The sequence below is a fragment of the Micromys minutus genome (assembly GCF_963924665.1).
Source record: "Micromys minutus genome assembly, chromosome: 14".
In the NCBI taxonomy this organism is placed as follows: domain Eukaryota; kingdom Metazoa; phylum Chordata; class Mammalia; order Rodentia; family Muridae; genus Micromys; species Micromys minutus.
Window position 1 is genome coordinate 2,630,443 of NC_137983.1, and position 18,343 is coordinate 2,648,785.

At 51.6% G+C, this 18,343-nt stretch overlaps 1 protein-coding gene across 10 annotated transcripts in view; it reads right to left on the bottom strand.

Moving 5' to 3' along the window:
• The window catches only part of MYO9B (myosin IXB), an 80,724-nt gene that overhangs the window by 13,993 nt on the left and 48,388 nt on the right, over positions 1 to 18,343 (bottom strand). For 6 of the 10 annotated variants that reach the window (XM_080928823.1, XM_080928824.1, XM_080928821.1 and 3 more), the window contains exons 8-21: positions 17,749 to 17,838; positions 15,831 to 15,947; positions 15,171 to 15,305; positions 13,011 to 13,132; positions 11,588 to 11,729; positions 11,177 to 11,381; positions 10,657 to 10,738; positions 9,472 to 9,561; positions 7,650 to 7,763; positions 5,958 to 5,997; positions 3,976 to 4,098; positions 3,213 to 3,293; positions 2,716 to 2,826; positions 1,091 to 1,213 (exon numbers count right to left, since the gene is read on the bottom strand). In XM_080928823.1, the coding sequence (XP_080784949.1) occupies positions 1,091 to 1,213; positions 2,716 to 2,826; positions 3,213 to 3,293; positions 3,976 to 4,098; positions 5,958 to 5,997; positions 7,650 to 7,763; positions 9,472 to 9,561; positions 10,657 to 10,738; positions 11,177 to 11,381; positions 11,588 to 11,729; positions 13,011 to 13,132; positions 15,171 to 15,305; positions 15,831 to 15,947; positions 17,749 to 17,838 (1,575 nt within the window). The remainder of the gene's footprint in view (positions 1 to 1,090; positions 1,214 to 2,715; positions 2,827 to 3,212; positions 3,294 to 3,975; positions 4,099 to 5,957; positions 5,998 to 7,649; positions 7,764 to 9,471; positions 9,562 to 10,656; positions 10,739 to 11,176; positions 11,382 to 11,587; positions 11,730 to 13,010; positions 13,133 to 15,170; positions 15,306 to 15,830; positions 15,948 to 17,748; positions 17,839 to 18,343) is intronic. The other 4 variants (XM_080928822.1, XM_080928826.1, XM_080928825.1 and 1 more) reach the window with 4 other exon arrangements.

Sequence of the window (18,343 nt, forward strand, 5' to 3'; positions counted from 1 at the left end):
TCTCACTGAGTCGGCTCCTGTCTTGGTTCCACAATCACTGGATTACAGGCATGTGCCACCCACCCAGTTTTTAAGTGGGGTCTGGGGAATCCAAACTCAGGTCCTTATACTTGCATGAATGAATTAAACAAACACTGAGGCATCTCCCCAGCCCTTTCTTTTTTGTTGTTTGAGACAAGATCTTGCTGTACAACCCAAGCTGGCCTGAAACTCACAATTCTGTCTTAACTGTCCAAATGCAGGTTGACAGGCATGTGCTAGTCCTGACACTTCATATCAGAGGGACCTCAAAGTCAATGGCTTTCCACAGATGGCTTCTATCACTCAACATGTCTCCTCACTCACGGCGTAGTATGACAGTTTTGTTCCTTTTATGGACAGACCACATACTTACCTAGTCTAATGGGCATTCCGGCTGCGTCCACTTTCAGACGGTTGTGTGCGAGTGTTTTTGGAACATCTGATCTCAGTTCCCTTGGGCACACACCAAAGAGTGGGACTGCTGGGTCCCCAGGTGACTCATTCTGGGACTGCAACTGTGCAGCCGAGTGACACTTAAGGGCATCCACTGACACACTCTCTGAGAGACACAAGGAAGGACTGGCCTCATGCTGACCTGGGGTCTGGATGTGTCATCTAACATTCCTGTTCTAGAAACTTGGGTCAAAGTGGTCACACTGAGCTAAGGGACCTTCAAGAGATGAGGCCCAGTGGAAGGAGATGATGTCTCCATTTGTGTCTCCCAAGGAAGAGATTAAATGTGGATCTCGTGGGACTTGCTGGTTCCTGTAGACCTTAAGTAGGAAGAGCTGGCCTGTCTCGCCATGTGATCCTTTCCACATGTCCCCATCTTCTGATGTCAACTGGAGCCAGGGAGAAAAGTGATGCCCTGCCTCCAACTTCCAAAATAGGGAGTGACAGAGCCTAGTGCGCTATGTACCGAGCCTCGGGTCCCCATCCCAGTGTCAGAGACAGAGCTTCTCTGCAGAGCCCAGGACCTTTGGAACATGGCGTGGGGTACTGAGGGAAGGGAGGTCCTGCTGGGTGCCAGTGGGTCTGTAATGGCAGCCATTGGTGTAATGGTACTTACCTTCGTCTTCCCAATCTGGTAGTTCTGCCTGTCCACCTGGAGTTTCTCCAGCAGGGCAGCAATGGCCTCCCTACAGGGCTGGACATCCTTGGGCAGCAGCACCTGGAACTGTTCCGTGAAGTCCTGGCATGTGGCAGGGGAAGGACAGTGTAAGTACCTTGCTAAGGAACCATATGAGGTAGGCACAGCTCGGGTGAGACCTGGGCTTCGGGTAAGCTCAGTCCCGCCCCTCCACGTATATATGAGTGTCGCTCATGGAGGTCTGGAGCTGATGTTACAGGCAGTTATGAACCATCATGTGTAGGTCAAACTGCTCATCCCTGCAGAGCATCTCCCCAGCTCTTTCCTGTGGCTGTTATTCTATTATTCAGTGGAAGCTTTCACAGTGGCTGTAGCAGGCTGTATGGAACTGTGAGAGCATGAGGCATGAAAGATGAGCCTGTGAAGGGTGTGTGGTCTCATGAGGACACAGACCCAGCTGGTCCAAGGCTGAGGTGTCATGGGGCATTGTGCTCTCTGCCTTCCTGGTGACACACCTCACTCTACCACTACAGAGTGATGGCCTGACTCTAAGACCAGGTCACAACCCTTCCTTTGGGGTGGCTTATCGTGTTTATACAGCTACAGGAAAGTAACTATGGAAGAACTCTAGGTGGCCTCCAGCCAGTGCAGACAAAAGAGTATAGTGTCACCGCTCTTCCCCATTTCCCAGTGTATCAGGATGGTGCATGTGGATGCACATCCACGTGCACAATGTGAAGGCCCAAGGGTGTTGCAGGGAATCATGCTCCTTAGCTTTTCTACTTTATTCTTTGAGGCAGGATCACTAAGGCAAACCCCAAGCTGGTCTCAATAGCAGGGTTGCTCTGGGGAATTCCTGACTTAGCTTCTGAGGCTGGACTTGCTGGTGAGCTGGGGTGTTACGAGGTCAGGACTCTGCACTCCAGCACTTACCCACTAAGAGTGTCCCAGCCTGAGTGAGGCAGCTTAGTGGTGGAAGTAGCCCTGCATGGCTGACTGTGGCTAGAACGACTGTGTCCCCACCCCGTGTCTGTGTCCATCCACTGACCCACAGCCACATCTTCACAGCCTCATTCTGTGTCTCAGGCTGGCCTGGAACCCAGTGAACAAGCTTCCTGCCTGCCTTTCTTGAGGGCAGAGACTTGAGCTGCCATGTCCAGTGGATATGTGTCTTTTAGTAAACGGAGGCAGAGAGAAGGTCCTCCTGCTCCTGGGCACCAGTGACCATGTCAACATTGCTAGAACTGCTCTCACTGGGCTGGGAAGATGGAAAGGCTTAGTAGGTAAGGTGCTGGTGGCCAAGACTGACAACCTGATTTCAAGAGCTAGGACCCATAGCTGCCTCCTGCAAGTTGTCTCCTGATCACCCCAAATGTGCTCTGACCTGTGTATGTGTGCATAATACAAAATACAAACATAAATACAAAATAGATTTGAATAAACAAACTCAAAACATGTCAAAACACCAGGCTAGAAGATGCTCAGTCAAAGGCACCTGTGACCCCAGGACTGCTGGTGTCAGGTCATGGATCTTCAGGTTTGGTTGTGGAAGGCAGGTCTGCTGAGACCTGCTTTGCAGGGCAAGGGAGCAGGCGTGGGTGTACCTGGAAGGTGTACTTGGCACTGTAGCCAGAGCGCCGGATGCGCACAGTCTCCAGCATTCCTGTATAGCGCAGCTGCTGCAGCACCAGCTCATCATCAAAGCAAAGTTCCTTCTGCAAAGGAACAGCACACTCAGAGGCCCCCAAACCCCAACTCAGCACCTGGCCATCCCTGGTAGTTAAAGCTTCTTCAGCCCCAATCTTTTTTTTTTTCTTTTCTTTTGAGGTAGGATCTCATGTAGCCTAGGCTACTCTACATCCTTTCTGTAGCCGAGGATGACCTTCAGGTTCAGATCCTCAGTGTCGGGATGGCACACATAGACCTAGCTTAAGCGGTGCTATGAATGGACCCTGGGGCTTCTTGTGGGGCAGGTTCTCCACACTGAGTGCTAGTCCCAGGTCCTGCCTATGGCTTTTTAGCCCCCAGCCTAGGGCCAAAGTCTGACCCCTTCATACTCCGTGGGACCCACAGGGTCCTACGCACACTGGCCCGCACTTACCTTCTCAGCATTGGAGCGAATGCAGCGGATGAAGAAGGGCTCAGCCTTGCCCAGTGCCTCCAACAGCTTGTTAAGAGATGTCTGGAGAGAGGAAATGCACATGGAATTGCTGAGCAGATGTGTGGCTCAGTGGGGAGCATCAGGACACCACTGCTGCATGGAGCCGACCAAAGGCTTTGCAGCTCCAGCGTAGGGGGCCCACGGCTGACCAAAGACTCTTTTGGGGTGAGGGGCTGCATAGCTGCCATTTTCAAGGGGCAAAGCAGTAGGGTGAAGACCTCAGTGCATCAGTCTTGGAGGGGAGTGTGGAGTAGCTGCTGTCTGTCTCCCCTTCCCTTCCCTTTCTGTTTCTGTAGGGCTGGGACTGATTATATGCCAAGCAAGCACTTTACCCTAAGTTACAGCCTCAGTGTCCACAGATCAGTGGGAGATCCCTGGGCTCCATCCCCAGCATCATAAGAAAAAAGATTTAGCTTACACTTAGGAGACTAAGGTAAAAGCATTATTGATTATCTGAGGCCAACTTGGAGGACACAAGACTCTGTTTCAACAAACAATAATAACAACAAAAAAATTTTCTAAGTTTCCTAGAAGCCAGAGGAAAAAAAAAAAGAGAGAATTATGACCTCAGAACGTGGCTCGACAGCCCTGGTGACTGACTTGCTAACTAATGATTTCCTTTTTATCTTGGTGGTTTTCAAACAGGGACGGTGTTGTACCTTGGGCACATTAATGTGGGGCCCTGCTGAGCTGCCACACCCACCTGGAACTGCGCACTGATGCTGGGTGGCTTCTTCTTCTTGTGCAGGTGCAGCAGCGACTTGGTAGTTCGGTCATGCAGCGTCATGCTGATGATGAGCCTCAGGGACTTAGAGTCCAGTAGGTTCTAGGACAGACACACAGGGTCGGGCCTGCTCCCCACAACCTACAGGGGCTGGTGGCACCTGGGGAGAGCATGGCCTGGATACAGGCCACACTGTCTGCCATTCCTGATCTTCCACACCCCTCACCCTCAGGACAGGTTCAAGTCTGTCAGATCTCACAAGGCAGCTTGAGCTGGTGACAGACGGGACCCACGTTTCCCACGGCAGCAGGTTAGGGTAGGAATCTGTCTAGACAAAGTGCCTATTATACCATAAGCCACCAGCTCCCAGGACATATGGATTCCATGCCTGCACCCAACTGAAACCAACATGCTTCAGACAGCCCAGGGTGGCCTCAACTGCTCATCTCTGTCTCCCAAGTGCTTCGAGGACAGGCACATGGCAGTCGCTACACCTGCACTTGACTTTTCACTTATGGGACAGTTTTGTTCTGTAGCCTTGCCTGAAACAAGCAAGTCCCCTGCCTCATAACTTCCTAGAGGAATGGCAGACAAACATCACTATGCATACCCAACCTTATACTTTAAAACTAAAAGTTTATTAAAAAAAAACCTGTATTGCATATGTGCATATGCAGAGGTCAGAGAACCACTTGCAGGAGTTGGTTCCCTCCTTCCAACACGTGGGTCCTGGGGACTGAACTCAAGTGGTCAGGCTTGGCGCTGGCAGCAAGCACCTTTACCCTCTGAGACATCTCATCAGCCTCTGTGTGATAAGTCTTTTGGGCACGCACATATGCACACACAATCTTAGTAATACTGTGTCAGATTACTTTAAAGCTATGAGACTAAGGAGAAAGGGGGACACATTCCATATATAAATTGCATCCTATTCCCAGCACCTCACTGTGAATGTCTCAGAATATATATGTAAATATATGTAAATGTTTCAGAATGCTTAAAACAGTCAAGAATCTCAGCTGCTTCTGGTCTACAGAATTTTGGACAAGAGCTACTGACCATATTTCAAAAAACCCAAATGACCCCCCCCCCCAAACCAACAGCCAAGCCTCCATATTGAACCTGTTTGCTCTTGATGACAAGGGCCCACATTAGCCTTGTCTCCAGGGTTTGGGCAAGTGTATGCCCTATTCCCTGTCACAGAATCTCATGTCTCATCCTTACTCAACACAGCACAGTGGCATGCACAGTGAAGTCACTATGTAGGGTCTCTAAGTCCCCCAGAGAAGGTTCAGAGCCTGTGGTAGGATGTGCCTGGGCTTTGTTGACAGAGGGTGCCTGCACACCCACATCGCCCAAAGGTCCTGGGAACTTCCCACTGTGAACACTGATGGGAGATAAAGAGTCTGCAGGGCACTCCACTGACACACAGGCAGCACTTGACTCATGCTGGGTGGCTTGCAGAAAGCACCAGCTCTGGGGCGGGGTGGACCCTTCAGGGGTCCAGCTGAAACACCAGAAGGGCAGTTAAGATGAGCCGAGCCTGGCTCCTTCCCCCACTTGCTTTACAGCTTCCTGAGAGTGCCTCAGGTGCTCCTGGCAAAGGAGCCCATTGAGGTCCAACTCTGATGAAACCCCCAAACTGTCACAATAAGGAAAGGAATCTGATTTCAGTGCTGGGAACCCAGGGGCTGGTAAAAGTTAAGCAGGGGTTGCATCTCACCCCTCAGTGGGGGGCTCCTAGACGGAGGAATCCCTGAGCCATGCCCCCAGCCCCTCACTAGGGGATTCTTGCAGGGGCTCCACCCCTGAGCCACCTTTGTATTAGAGGGAAAGTTAGCTGGAGAAGAAAAAAGGTCCCAGAAGCTCAGTGTTTCTCTCCCTCCTCCCTGTCTCAGAGTGACCTGAGAAAGCTGCTCTCAAGCCATGTGTGAGGGTGCCGTCTGAGGGTGCGGGTTTACCTTGGGAATGATCTGCTTTTGTTTGATACCTTTACTCTTCCTGTCAAAATATTAAAAATGGTGTGAGTGTGAGGGTAACAGGGCTGGGGATCTTGTTAGTTTAGCAGCCACGCCTTGCGGGTTAGATCCAGAGAGACAGAGAGAGGACAAGTGCAGTAAGGCTCTGCCCTGAGGGCACAGGCTGTGCTGGAGGCTGCAGGTATGTGCAGCAGTGATAAAGCACACAGGCACAGCAGTGAGGCCCTGATGCCCCAGCGGCTGGACCCTACTCTACACTTAGCTCTCCAGTGGTGGGGCAGAGACCTACAAAGGACAAGGCCTGATGGCCCCTCACTTAATGGTCCTCTGGGCATGTGTTATTAGTATGCCATGCTTACGATGGAACCCAAGGCCTTCCACATACTGAGAGGAGGGGCTGCCTCAGCGCCACCCCCAGCTCTGGGGTTTCTGATGCTGGAACAGAAAACTGAAGCCAGATCCATGGCCCAGGGCTCTGGTGATCTCAGGTGGAAATCTTTGAAGACACAGGGTCTCATGTAGCCAACGCTGGCCTGAATGGGCTATGTAGCAGAGGATAACTGAACTCCTGATCTTCCTGCCTCCAGCATCCCAGAGCCAGAATAACAGGCATGCAAGAGCTCCTCCTCACCCCACCCCAATCCTCCTGCCTTCGCCTTGCTCAGGCTGGGTGTGCTTGAGCAAGTGCCACGGTATCTGAGTATGACGTGGAAAGCTAGAACACACAAGAACTCTGCTCACCATGCATGTGGCCAGGAGCTGTTGTGTGCTTTCAGGTCTTAGGGCTGTGAATGCTAAACCTCTGGCTGTCTCCAAGCCACACCCCAGCTCTCAACTGCATCTCAATGTGGGTTAAAAGAAAGCAACAGAGAAACATGCAAAAAACATGTTTAGATACAGTGGCAAGTGCCTGCAGCCCCAGCTGGTTCGGGCTGAGGCAGGAGGATTCTCTGAAGATATCTTTTTAAAGTATGTATAAATGTGTGCACCCCCGAGTGCAGTGCCCATGGAGGCTAGAGGAGGGGTCCTTAAGCTAGAGTTCCAGGAAAGTTCCTCAACACTGGTGGTAGAAACAGAGTAGCAAGCATTTTCAAGTGCTGAGAGATCTCTCCACCTGCAGGTAGATCCTTGAGCCCAAAGGGTTAGAGGCCAGCTTGGACAACATAGTGAAACCCTGGCTCTAGGGTGGGGTTAGGGAGAAGGACCAAAAAGTCAGGCTCCTCTGATCACAAGTGCTATTCTCAATCAGACTGTGGAAAGGTCACCTCAGTGGGGCTAGGTCAGCACAAAGGGTCTTGAGGCTTATCTCAAGAAAATTCAGTGAACTATGATGGGTGGGGTGGGGCCCATGCTTACAACTGTCCCCAGCTTTATACGCTCCTTATTTCCATAAGCTTACAAGGTCAGAGCAGGCAAAGGCCAGGCAGCGCAGGCTTATGCTCTGCAAGCTCACCAGTGTGAGAGGACCTGGTCAGCACCAGAGCAGGAATCTCCTCAGAGGAGCACTGCTCAGCTCAGGGAGCTGCCAGGGACATTAGGGCTGGTCAGCAGCGGCTGGTTAGGAGCTGGATATGAGGCAGTGCAGGGGGTAGTTTGAGGAAGTGTTAGTGCCAGTCTTGTGAAGGAGAGGCAGCCAGTGGTGGCTGCTGCACTTGGAAGAGCTGGGGGACTCACAGGAAGAAGGTGCGGGGCTTCTGGAGCCGACTGAGGGACTGGAGAAGCCTCCGCGGGTCCTCGCCCTGCCATGGCAGTCCTTTGAGGCTCTTGATGATTTGGTTATGCAAATCGCTGGGGGCCAGAAGGGAACCCAGTGACAGAGAGAAGAACAGTTAGAATGCATCCCACCACCTGGAGCTCCAGTGCCCAGCAGGGTGTCCCCAGGCCACAGGAGACAAAACATGCATTTGAGGAAGGAGCATGAGGGTGGGTGACCACCATGTCTTTCCTGAGGGAGAGGACTGGCCCAGGAACTGCTACTGTCCCTAAGCTTAGGGACCATGGGCTTATGATAGGAACCTGGCTGGCCTGGATCTTAATATGAATAACAGGCTAGCCTTGAACTCATAGAAATAACATCTGCCTTCCCAGATTTTTTAAAAAGAATTTTATGTGTATGTGCACGTGTGTATATGAATGTGAGTACACGATCATACATGTGGGTGTGCGTACATGCACAGGAGCTTAGGTAATCTAGAGGCCAGAGCAGGTGCTGTGTGCCTCAGACCTGGAGAGACAAGCATTTGTGAGTAGCCCATGTGACTCTAGTCCAGCAGCGAAGGCTCTTCTTTCAAGTGCCACAGCCTTCTATTTTTTAAGTGGCTCTTATTTATATCCTAGGCCTGTGGAGAACAGAGGACAGCTCCAAGCAACCAGTTTTCCTTCTACCGTGTGGGGACTTGGTTGCAAGCGCATCAGGCTTGGCAGCAAGCACCTTTCTGCTGAGCTGCTTGGCCAGCTGGGATCTTGTAGATATGAGCTGCTGTGTTGTATGAAATTAGCAGGGGCTCAGAGCCTGGCCCTGGTGCACATAAAGACCCCTCAATGTCTGGAACTTCTCAGCTGGAGGTCACACTGCCTCTTTCCTGACCCATGGGACCTATCTGTATCCAGACATTTGACTGTTCCTTCAAGGTTTGGTACTTTTGGCAGTAAACCTTTATTGTAACTATGTGCATGCGTGTATAGATGCATATGGAGCTGGGAACACAGTGCGGTGACCATGAGGTCTGAAAGGAAGGGTCAGATTACTTGGCCCTGGAATTACAGGTAACTGTGCGTGGGTCTCTGCAACAACACTGGGCCACTTCTGCAGCCCATGTTTGCCAGAACGGAGCCCAAGGCCCCACACACACCAGGCAGCTGCTCTGCTACTGAGCTCTGCCCTGACTCTCACTTGCTATTCAGTATTTACTTACATGTTTGTGCATATGTGTCTGAGGGTGTGTGTGTGTTTATGTCTGACTAGGTGTGCCTATGCATGTATGTGTGTCTGAGGGGGTACATGTGTGGAGGTCAGAGGACAACTTGCAGGAATAGTTTCTCTCCATCATGTGGATTCTTGGATTCAGTGAGGTGGACAGGCCTGGTGGCAACACCTTTACCCACAGGGCCGTCTTGCCCGCCTCACTCCCGTTGTTATAAAAGCATGTTTAGGCTCTGACAGTTGGCCTGAAGGAGGCCCTGTGTGCAGCCCCGTGCTGTGATACATGCACCATGCTTCGTGCCCAGATGCATGCCATACTTACCTCCAATCCCTCGCCCTCCAGGGAGGCACAAGAGCAAAAATGACACCGGTGACACAGGGTTAATGAGTCCCTTTACTTCCTGTGCAGGCTTCCTATCTAGAGAGCTCAGAGCAGGGGTTCCTACCAGCTCCACATATGCCCTGACCTGGCCAAATGTGGCAGTGTGTCTCCAGGAAGGATGCTGCGCTGAGCTCCCAGATGGTGGCCCTGGCCTGTGCCTCCCTGGTCTTGGTGCGAAGGCTGCTACTTACTTCCTGCTCTCATAGAAAGCCATGATGTCCTCAAAAGCGTTAACATCCAGCTCCTCAGAGCGCTCAAAGGAGAAGTCTAGCCCTGTATAGCTGCAAGGGAGAAGCTCAGTGAAGCCAGCAGACACAGCACCAACACAGCGTGGCCAGGCACGGGCCACTCACATGGAGACACTGTGTGGTTTGAGGCCTCTCCTTTACATGGCCCTTTCGGGCTAACTCCTGATTTTGTTCAGGGCATTCCTGAGGAGCCCAGACAGACTCGGTCTCAATCCTCCTGCTTCAGGCTATCACTGCATAGCTAGGAAGACAGGTGTGTACAAGCATCCCTGCCTTGACAGCTTCCCTATCCAAGGGGCCTGCCTGGCTCCGAGGCTGCTGGGACATGGCCTTCCTCATTTGGAACTTCCTCTGGCAGCTGGTGAGCATGGCTGACCTGCCGCATGCCAAGTGATGTGCAGGAAAGGGAACCCAGAGGCTCATTTGTGCAAGGCAAGAGCCACAACACAGATGAACACTCCCAACCTTCTACTGTCTGCAGCGTCTCCCTCTACAGCCCGGGTCAGCCTCCGTCTTTCAGTTCTTCTGCCTCTGTCCCAAGTCAAGCACAGGTTGGCACTGCCAACTCAGCTCATACACACTTTTGGACCCTCCTGGAGCCAAGAGGAGGGCCTGGGTCACCGCCCAAGCTCACTAAGTGCCTCTCCAGTGAGTGTGAAGGAAAAACTTAGCAGAAGATGCTCAGCTGTCCAGAGAACCGTAAGGGAAGAATATCCCTGTTCTTCTCAGCCCTGGGGACAGGACACAGGACTCCAGAGTCCAGCACGCTATAGTGAGGCCTCCCTCAGGCTGGGAGATTATCTCTGGCTCAGTGGCTGGGAGACTGTCTCTTCCTCGGTGTGTTACTCTGCAGTTGCAAAGGTCTATTACTCCCTCAAGCCAGGGGACCGAAAACATCCTCTGTGCTGACTATTCCTCCCCAAGGAAGGTGCCGTCCCAGGACCCACCTCTTGAGGTGCAGAAAGGCCCAAGCAAAGGCTTTCCTTTCTGGGTCTTTTGAGTCCATTCAGACACTTGAGGGCTTACTCAGGGCCATAAGGACCCTGGATGACAGTATAAGTCTCCACAACACTGTAAACAATGACACCTCACAGGGTTGTGGGTGGAACAGACTGAGGTCTCGCTCACCGGTACAGTTTTTCCGAAGGGGTATTGGCTCCTCTTGGTAGCTCTTCCGTGTGACTTCGAATGGCAGGGCTACTTGTGCCTGCTGGGGACACAGAGGGAGTGTACACTGGTTGCCAAGGTCTCCCACAGCACCAAGGCTGTTACTTGTTACTACCCAACCAAGTCCCAGCCCCTCACGGGGGTTGGGGTGCGGGGAGAACTCTAGGCAGAGGCTTCTCCTCTATGCCTTGACCCCAAGCTTCTACTGGGGGAATCCTAGGCAGCAGTTCCACCAGAGTATACCTCCAGCTTTTCACTGGGGACTTTGGGCAGGGGCATGACTTGCTGAGCTGCACCTCAGCCCTCTTTAGTCCTGGAAAGAGATTCTCACTAGCTTTTCAACCTGTCCCCAAAGTCATAATTTTGCTAACTCTGCCCCCAAAGCAGCCATGTTCAGCTTTAGAATGAGCTGTAACTGCCTGTCAACCATGTTGCTTGTTCCCAGGGTTGGCAGCAGGGAGGGCAGCTCTTCAGTCCCTACCTGCTGCCTTCTCCGCTCTCTCTGCACGCATGCGCCCAGCCTCCCGCAGCACAGCCATGGCTCTGATGGCTGCCCGTAGTACAGCCCAGCGGAACACAGCTACTGGGTCCATGCCGATGAGCTGGCGCACATAGGAGCTGTCACTGCCCCTTAGCAGTGCCACGATGTCAGGCCGCATGTAGTCCATGTTCTTCTCACGGAAGTCCTGGTGAGGTGGGAGTGGATGGTTATCCCTCTTGGATGCCCCAAGAGTAAAGGGGTGACAGGATTGTACCCAGATGGATCGCGTAACACTGCAACCCTGGCTCTACTGGCCTTGAGGTTTGCGATGATTCCAAGCACCCAGAAAGTGCTGTCCATCTGAGTAAAAGCATACGATCAGAGAAAGTGTGGGCACTGGGCTGAGCCTACCTTGATCTGATACTTCACTCTGCCGGCAAAGTGCTGGATGATGAAGGCGGGCTCCAGGACTGGTGTGCCCAGGAAGTACTTATTGTCCTCATGCTGCTGCTTGAACTTGGCCAGCAGGGTGTGGCTTGTCGCATGTGGGAAGCTGCAGATAGGAGTGGACACATGGACACACTCAGCTAAGAGCCCACACTGAGTGCAAAGCAAAACGGTACCTGGGTTGCTGAGGGGAGGCTTACGCTGGGCATGGGCTCACACACACACACAAACACACACACACACACACACACACACACACACACAGACAATAGAACAAAGAAAGTGCTGCAGTAATAGTTAACATGGCTGTTTCAGGAAACTCAAGTCAGAGCCAGTGAGAAAGGCTCAGCAGGTGAGGGTGCTTGTGGCCAAGTCCTTGATGACCTGGATCCCAGGAAGTACATGACTGAAGGGGAGAAACAAGCCAACAAAGAGGGTTCTTAACTTCTCTGTATGCAGTGTATGCCTGCTGCCCCTCCACCTCATAGATGCACAACAGCCTGACACGTGGCTGCCCCGTCACACTGCCCATAGCAGGCAGCCACAGCACCTGCTTCGGTGGCTGCCAGCCACATGCTGGCTCCTTTACTCCTGTTTGAGCTCTGCTTCACTGGTGGAGCTGTGGCCTGAGGTTCAGGGTCTGCAGCAGGGTGCTAGGACTCTCAGGAGTCCTTGTGGGAGGAGTCAGGATGCTGAGGATAAAAAGCTGCAGGGAATTCTGGGACTCTACACCTTCTCTTGGCTTGTTTTTGAGACAGGGTCTTATGTAGCCCAGGTTGGCCTTGATGTAAGATGCACCCAAGAATGACCTGGGATTTCGATCCTCCTGTCTCTGTCTCCCAGGTGCTAGGACAGGTACATTATGTGGTGCTAGGGATGGAACCTAGGGCTTTGGCCACAGCAGGCCGGAGCTTCACCTGCTTCTCTACTTCTTGGCCTCTGTGTGGTGAGCAGCTCCTGCTCTGTCCTGTCATGCAGTGGGTGGGACACTAAGGCTCTGACAGTCCCTTCATTTGGAGTGTATAGTGTTCAGGACCATGAGAGGGAAAAGACTTGTCATCACAGACACAGCAACAAAGTCAAAGTCACCTGATTTTGCAAAAGCAGCCTGGCGACTGAGATGCCTCTCCATTTCTCCCAGGGCATGCAAGGCTGGCTCTGCACAGCCATAGCCCCACTGGAGATATGGTGAGCGTCCTGTTCTGAGCATCCCATGAAAGTGTGCTCGGCTAGCAGAGGTGAGCCATGTGCCTGCTCTTTACACAGCATGCTGGACACACCGTGGGCAGAAGGGGCTCGGGAGATGAATCTGAGAAGCTGAGCAGCTCAGGGAACCTGACTTGTCCCCACACTGGCGTGTGGGGCAGAGACAGGGTTGGATACTCACTTGCTCTCCTCATCCAGCAGGTAGAAGAGGCCAGTGGGCTTCTTGCTGATGAGGTGGATACAGCCCACGTTGTCGGTGTAGTCAATGTTGTGCCACGAGATGCCCTCACCCTGGTACTCTTCCTGCAGTGAGGAAGGTTAAGGAGAGCACTTACTGCTTTGGATTCAGAAAGGGGTTCCCTGCACATAGTGTGGCTGAACTGAGAGCCTGGCACAAGCTCAGCAGGGCCACCACCACACCCCCATTCCCTCACCGAGGATCTAGGGAGGGGCTCTATTCTTGAGCCATGCCTTCTGCTCTCCTGACATCTACATGAATTTGGCTGCTCTGTTGCTGAAGGAATCATGAGAATAACAAGTCTATACGTTCCCACTATGGATATAAGTTGTGGAAAGGTGTTTCTATTCGAAACTGATAGGCACCAACAAGATGGCTCTATAGTTTAAGGGACTTGCGGTCAAGCCTTATGCCCTCAACTTGATCCCCAGGACGCACATGGGAAAAAAACGAGCCAATGGGACAAGCTGTTTTCTGGTTTCCACTCATGGCTTACATGTATACATGCATGTGTGTATGTGTATGTGTGTGTGTGTGTGTGTGTGTGTGTTCGAATTTATGTATATGCATGCAAGCATGTGTGTATGTATGTGTGTATGTGTAATACGTATGTGTGTATGTATGTACACACACATATACACACAAAGTTAAAACATAAAAAGCTCACTGGACTGTTCTTGAACCCTGGATAAGTGCTGACCATGTGGGAGGGAACACACATCCATGTAAGCACACCTGTTCACACATGTTGAGCAATGCCCAGCCTGGTTTCGAGCTCACTGCATACCCAAGGATGAATTCTTGCCACCTGGTCTCCTCAGAGCCAGGCGACAAGTGTTCCTGCCATGCCAGCCCTTTTGTGCTTTCTAGCTTGCCCCTCAGCTGCTGAAGCAGGGCCTAACAGCGTCCAAACTGGAGGTAGGTACACTGTCTCCTAACATCTCAGGCTTCGTCCCCATGAGTCATAGGAGGAAGGATGGCATGGCACAAAGTGCAGAGCTCTGGGCAAGGACGACCGACAGGTAAGTCAGCACCACTGACACCAGTCAAGTGCACGTCAGAGCTGCCTCGGATCGCTCTAGTCCCAGTGGCAGGACTTGAGTGGTGTGCACCTGTCACCAGAGAAGGCTAAGGAGGAGAACTAAGAGTTCACGGCCATCTTCACTGATGGTAAGATCAAAGCCAGTCTGGGCTGCATGAGACCCAGTCTCAAAGCAGGCAAGGAGAAACTTTCTCCATTTAGGCAAGTAAGCTGGTGTCCTCCTGGGTTCTCAACCTTTGCTGCAGTACAGAAAGATGCTAGGGCTAGTCATGTATGAGCCAGAGGAGAAGCCAGGTCCAGCCCCCTGATCCCCTCAGGTTACGTGAGAAATGAAGAGATGGTGCCTTATAAACTGTGGACAGGGGATGGTCTCTCAGACAATTCAGAAAGCCATGACAGGCCTCAGCACTTTCCCCTTGGGTTTGACTCAAGACAAGTACAAGTGTGTTTACAAGCCAAAATATAAGATCTGTGGGTGACTGCATGAATTCAACATGGCCAGCCATGCGCTGGAATATTATTCTGCCTTACACAGGAATGGGATGCTGACACTTGAACAGGGATGAGAATGGTGGCTATTCTCCTAAGTCAGACCACCCAACAGTGCAAAGGCGAATGATCCACTGACCAAGGGCTGAGTATCACCAAATATATAAAGACAGAAAGCTGGAAGGTCTACAGAGCCTGAGGGTGAGGAGGCTGGGTTGGAGTGTAGGTGTAAGTGGGACAGGGCCTCAGAGGAGTCAGATATGGCGGCAGAATGTACATGTGGCTGCCTCCCATAAGTGTGGGTCCCGCCTCCTCAGAAAGGGTAACATGGCAAAAGAAAAGAACACAAAGGACATGCTCTGACGCCCTGTAGACAACCACAAATGATGTGACAGAACACACCTTGCTGCAGGGGCAGCTGAGCACCCAGACGGGTCAGAGTTGAGCATGACACTGAGTTCAGGACGCTGTGTTAAGAGTCTGGGGACCTGTGGTACCTGCCCTGTGGTACTGAGGGGCACTACTGACTTGGAGGATGATGGCTGGGCTGGACGGGAACAGTCCCCTCTCACCTGCTCCAGCTTGAAGATGTGCTGGGTGAAGTAGTACTGTAACTGCTCATTGGCATAGTTGATGCAGAACTGCTCGAAGCTATTCCGCTCAAAGTCTTCAAAGCCGAAGATGTCCAGGACACCAATGGACAAGCACTGAGAGACAAGGCATGGTTAGAGACAGGGCCTCCTGGGAACACTAGCCCTCCCGAGAGGGGCCGCACGAGTGGGGCTGTGCTGTCCTGATCAGCTTAGTACCCACTGTTTTTTGCAAATGGTTCCTTTACCACTTCTTGATGGAACCAGACCTGCACATATCCAATGAATGTTGGGGTGGAACCTAGGGCCGGGTACCCACATGCCGGCATCACTGGGGGTGAAGCCTAGCCTATTGCACTTCCACAGCCTTCCTGACGCTCTGACACTTTACTACAGTTCCTCATGTTATGTGAGCCCAACCATAAATTATTTCATTGCTACTTCATAACTGTAATTTTGCTGTTAGGAATTAAAATGTAAATGTCTGATATGTGGGAGATCTGAGGAGGACCCACAGGTTGAGAACTGCTTCTGTAGAGGGAAAGAGTCCTCTGCCAGCCCTGGTGTGTGCAGAGATCGCATGGGTTCCTAGCCTCCATGGCTTGTCCCAAGGACAGGGTTTATTCTTGCCCGGCTACTCACGGAAACAGCCTCTTCCATGTCCTTCTTGTTGAGAAGGGCGTGGTTGATCCTCAGCACAATCCAGTCAAATAGAGCACTGTACAGAGACTTGGCCATGGAGTCCCGTGCAGTTATGGCCTGTGAACAGAGGGGTTTCTTACCTGGGGTAGGGCAACCATGCCAGGTGCAGGCTGTCGTGCTGAGAGTCATAGACTAAGTCTCATGTAGCCCAGGCTGGCCTCGAATTTGCCATGTAGCCAAGGATAATTACACAACTAATCCTACTGACTCTACCCACTCATGGGCTGGGATTGCAGATGGCCATCACCACAGCTGGCCTGTCATAGTGTTGTAAGGCTCTGAATCTGGGGCCTCATGTACAGGTGTGTTATGACAGTACCATCCCCACCCCTCAACCAGGGTTTTCACCTTCCTCCTACTGAAGTCTGCTTTATCCTACACTGGCCCAGAACACAGCAGGTGTGGAGGCTCAGAGTCTGGGGCTCCAGCGCAGCACAGGTACACAGCACGCATGTCACATACATGGCAGTGGAACAGCCAAGAAGTGTTTCTCAGCACACCCCTGTAGGAGTGTCTATTCGCCCTTCTCCCCAGGGACGTAGGCATTTGCCTCCAACTGCTAGACGTGCCCCTCTGGTTTTGACTTTCCTGGATGTCATGGCAATGTTACTACACAGAATGCTGCGTCTGCTGGGGACACTCGCTCACACAGCCTCCCTAGGAAACACCTGAGTCACACAGGGATTGGGTACACTGCAGAGAGGCTAAGCCATGTCAAGAGGTACCTTGGCCCACAAAGGCCATGGTGCCTGCTGGAAATGTAAGCTGGTTCCCCTGGGCGGGGTTCCCATAGGGAGCTGCACACAACCTGCTATCAGGTCCTTTTCGGGTGCCATCCAAAATTATTTTGCAAGCCACAATGCTCTGGGCATGTGGAGAGCTAATGGGAAAGTACCAGGAAGAGAGCACAATAGCAAATGGAGAGGATGGCAGAGAGACCTATGGGTTGAGGGTCATGGCAAGGCCACCTCAAGGACAGGGGTCAGCCACCTCTTTCCCACACAAGGCAAGTGGCTGATGCTCTAAGCTTTTGGGGCCTGAAGGGCTCTGTTGTAGCTACTAAGCACTGCAGAGGCAGCCAGAAGCAGAATCGAACATGTAAATGACAGTATGGTGATGTCAATAAAACTGCATTTACAAAACCACACAGGGGGGCTTCTTTTAAGGCATGCTGGAGCCGCAGGGCCACTGTGCACCTGGGAACAGAAGGAAGTGCCTCAGGCTCCACTTCTGGCTCCTTACTTGTCTACACTTTCAGATATTTGGAGCAACCTATATAAGAAAATTCTAGAAATTAACAGCTCTGCTTTCAAAACCTCTGAGCACTCATGATACAGCTTTAATGCGCCTTGAGACGTTGTGCCTCATCTGGTTAACCCATGGAGCCAGGGGCTAATTGCTACTTGCTGACTAGTCACTCAGTCTTCAACCACTGCCCTGCCGTAGTGCCTGAGTTCAAGGAAGAGCAATGCTAGGTAGTGACCGCCTGGACAGTGGGCACAGTGGCTCTGGTCATCCTGGAGGTCGTTCCAAGTTTAAGGTCTGCCTGTGCTCTAGAGTACAATTCTCTAACCAATTAAAAAAAAAAAAAAGACTTCCTTTAAGTGAAAAGGTGAGCCACAGCAGACATCTCTATTCTGAGCCACGAGGCCATGCCCCTGTGACTGGTTATTATAACACGGCTGTTGTTATTTCTAGTCTTTTCTGAGAGGCATCACTGCTAACCTCATACATCAAGCTCTCAGGTTTATGTGCAGATGAAGGGACTATTTGAATGCATCCACTTTGTGACTTGGCAGGAGCTATACCTGCGGCTCTGGTTCCTTAGGGTTGCAGCCCAGCCTGGGCTCACACTCACCTCACTGAGGCTATAAGGCAGGATGAGTTTGTCATTGACTGTGACTGTTTTTCTCTTGGTTAGGACCTCCACCAGGGTTTCCCGCTTTACCTGTTTCCAGAGTTAAGAGAGAAGGGAGGGAAGGTGAGGCACTTGTCTAGAGAACTCGGGGAGGCAGGATGAACAGCAGAAGCTAGGCTGCCCACTATGTGCATAAACACACCACATGTTTACACACAAAGTAAAAAATATCTTAAGAAACAAAACAAACAACCAGTTTCCAAAGTGTGTCAGCTTACTCTAAACTCCAGAACTGGGAAAGTAGAGGCAAGTGAGTTCAAGGTCACCCTTGTCTACACAGTGAGATCCAGATAAGCCAAAGCTACATAGTGAGAACCTGTCTCAAGATTAAGCAGGTAAATAGCATTAAAAGTAAAAAAAAAAATAACACAAAACATAAAGGCAAAAACCCCACTAGACCATTTGTGGTGCATACCTTTAATCCCTGAACTCAGGAGGTGAGGCAGACAGATTTTTGAGTTCTGGGCCAGCTAGAGTGAGACTGTGTTAAAAAACAAAACAAAACAAAAAACCCCCAGAAAGGTGAGCAATAGAC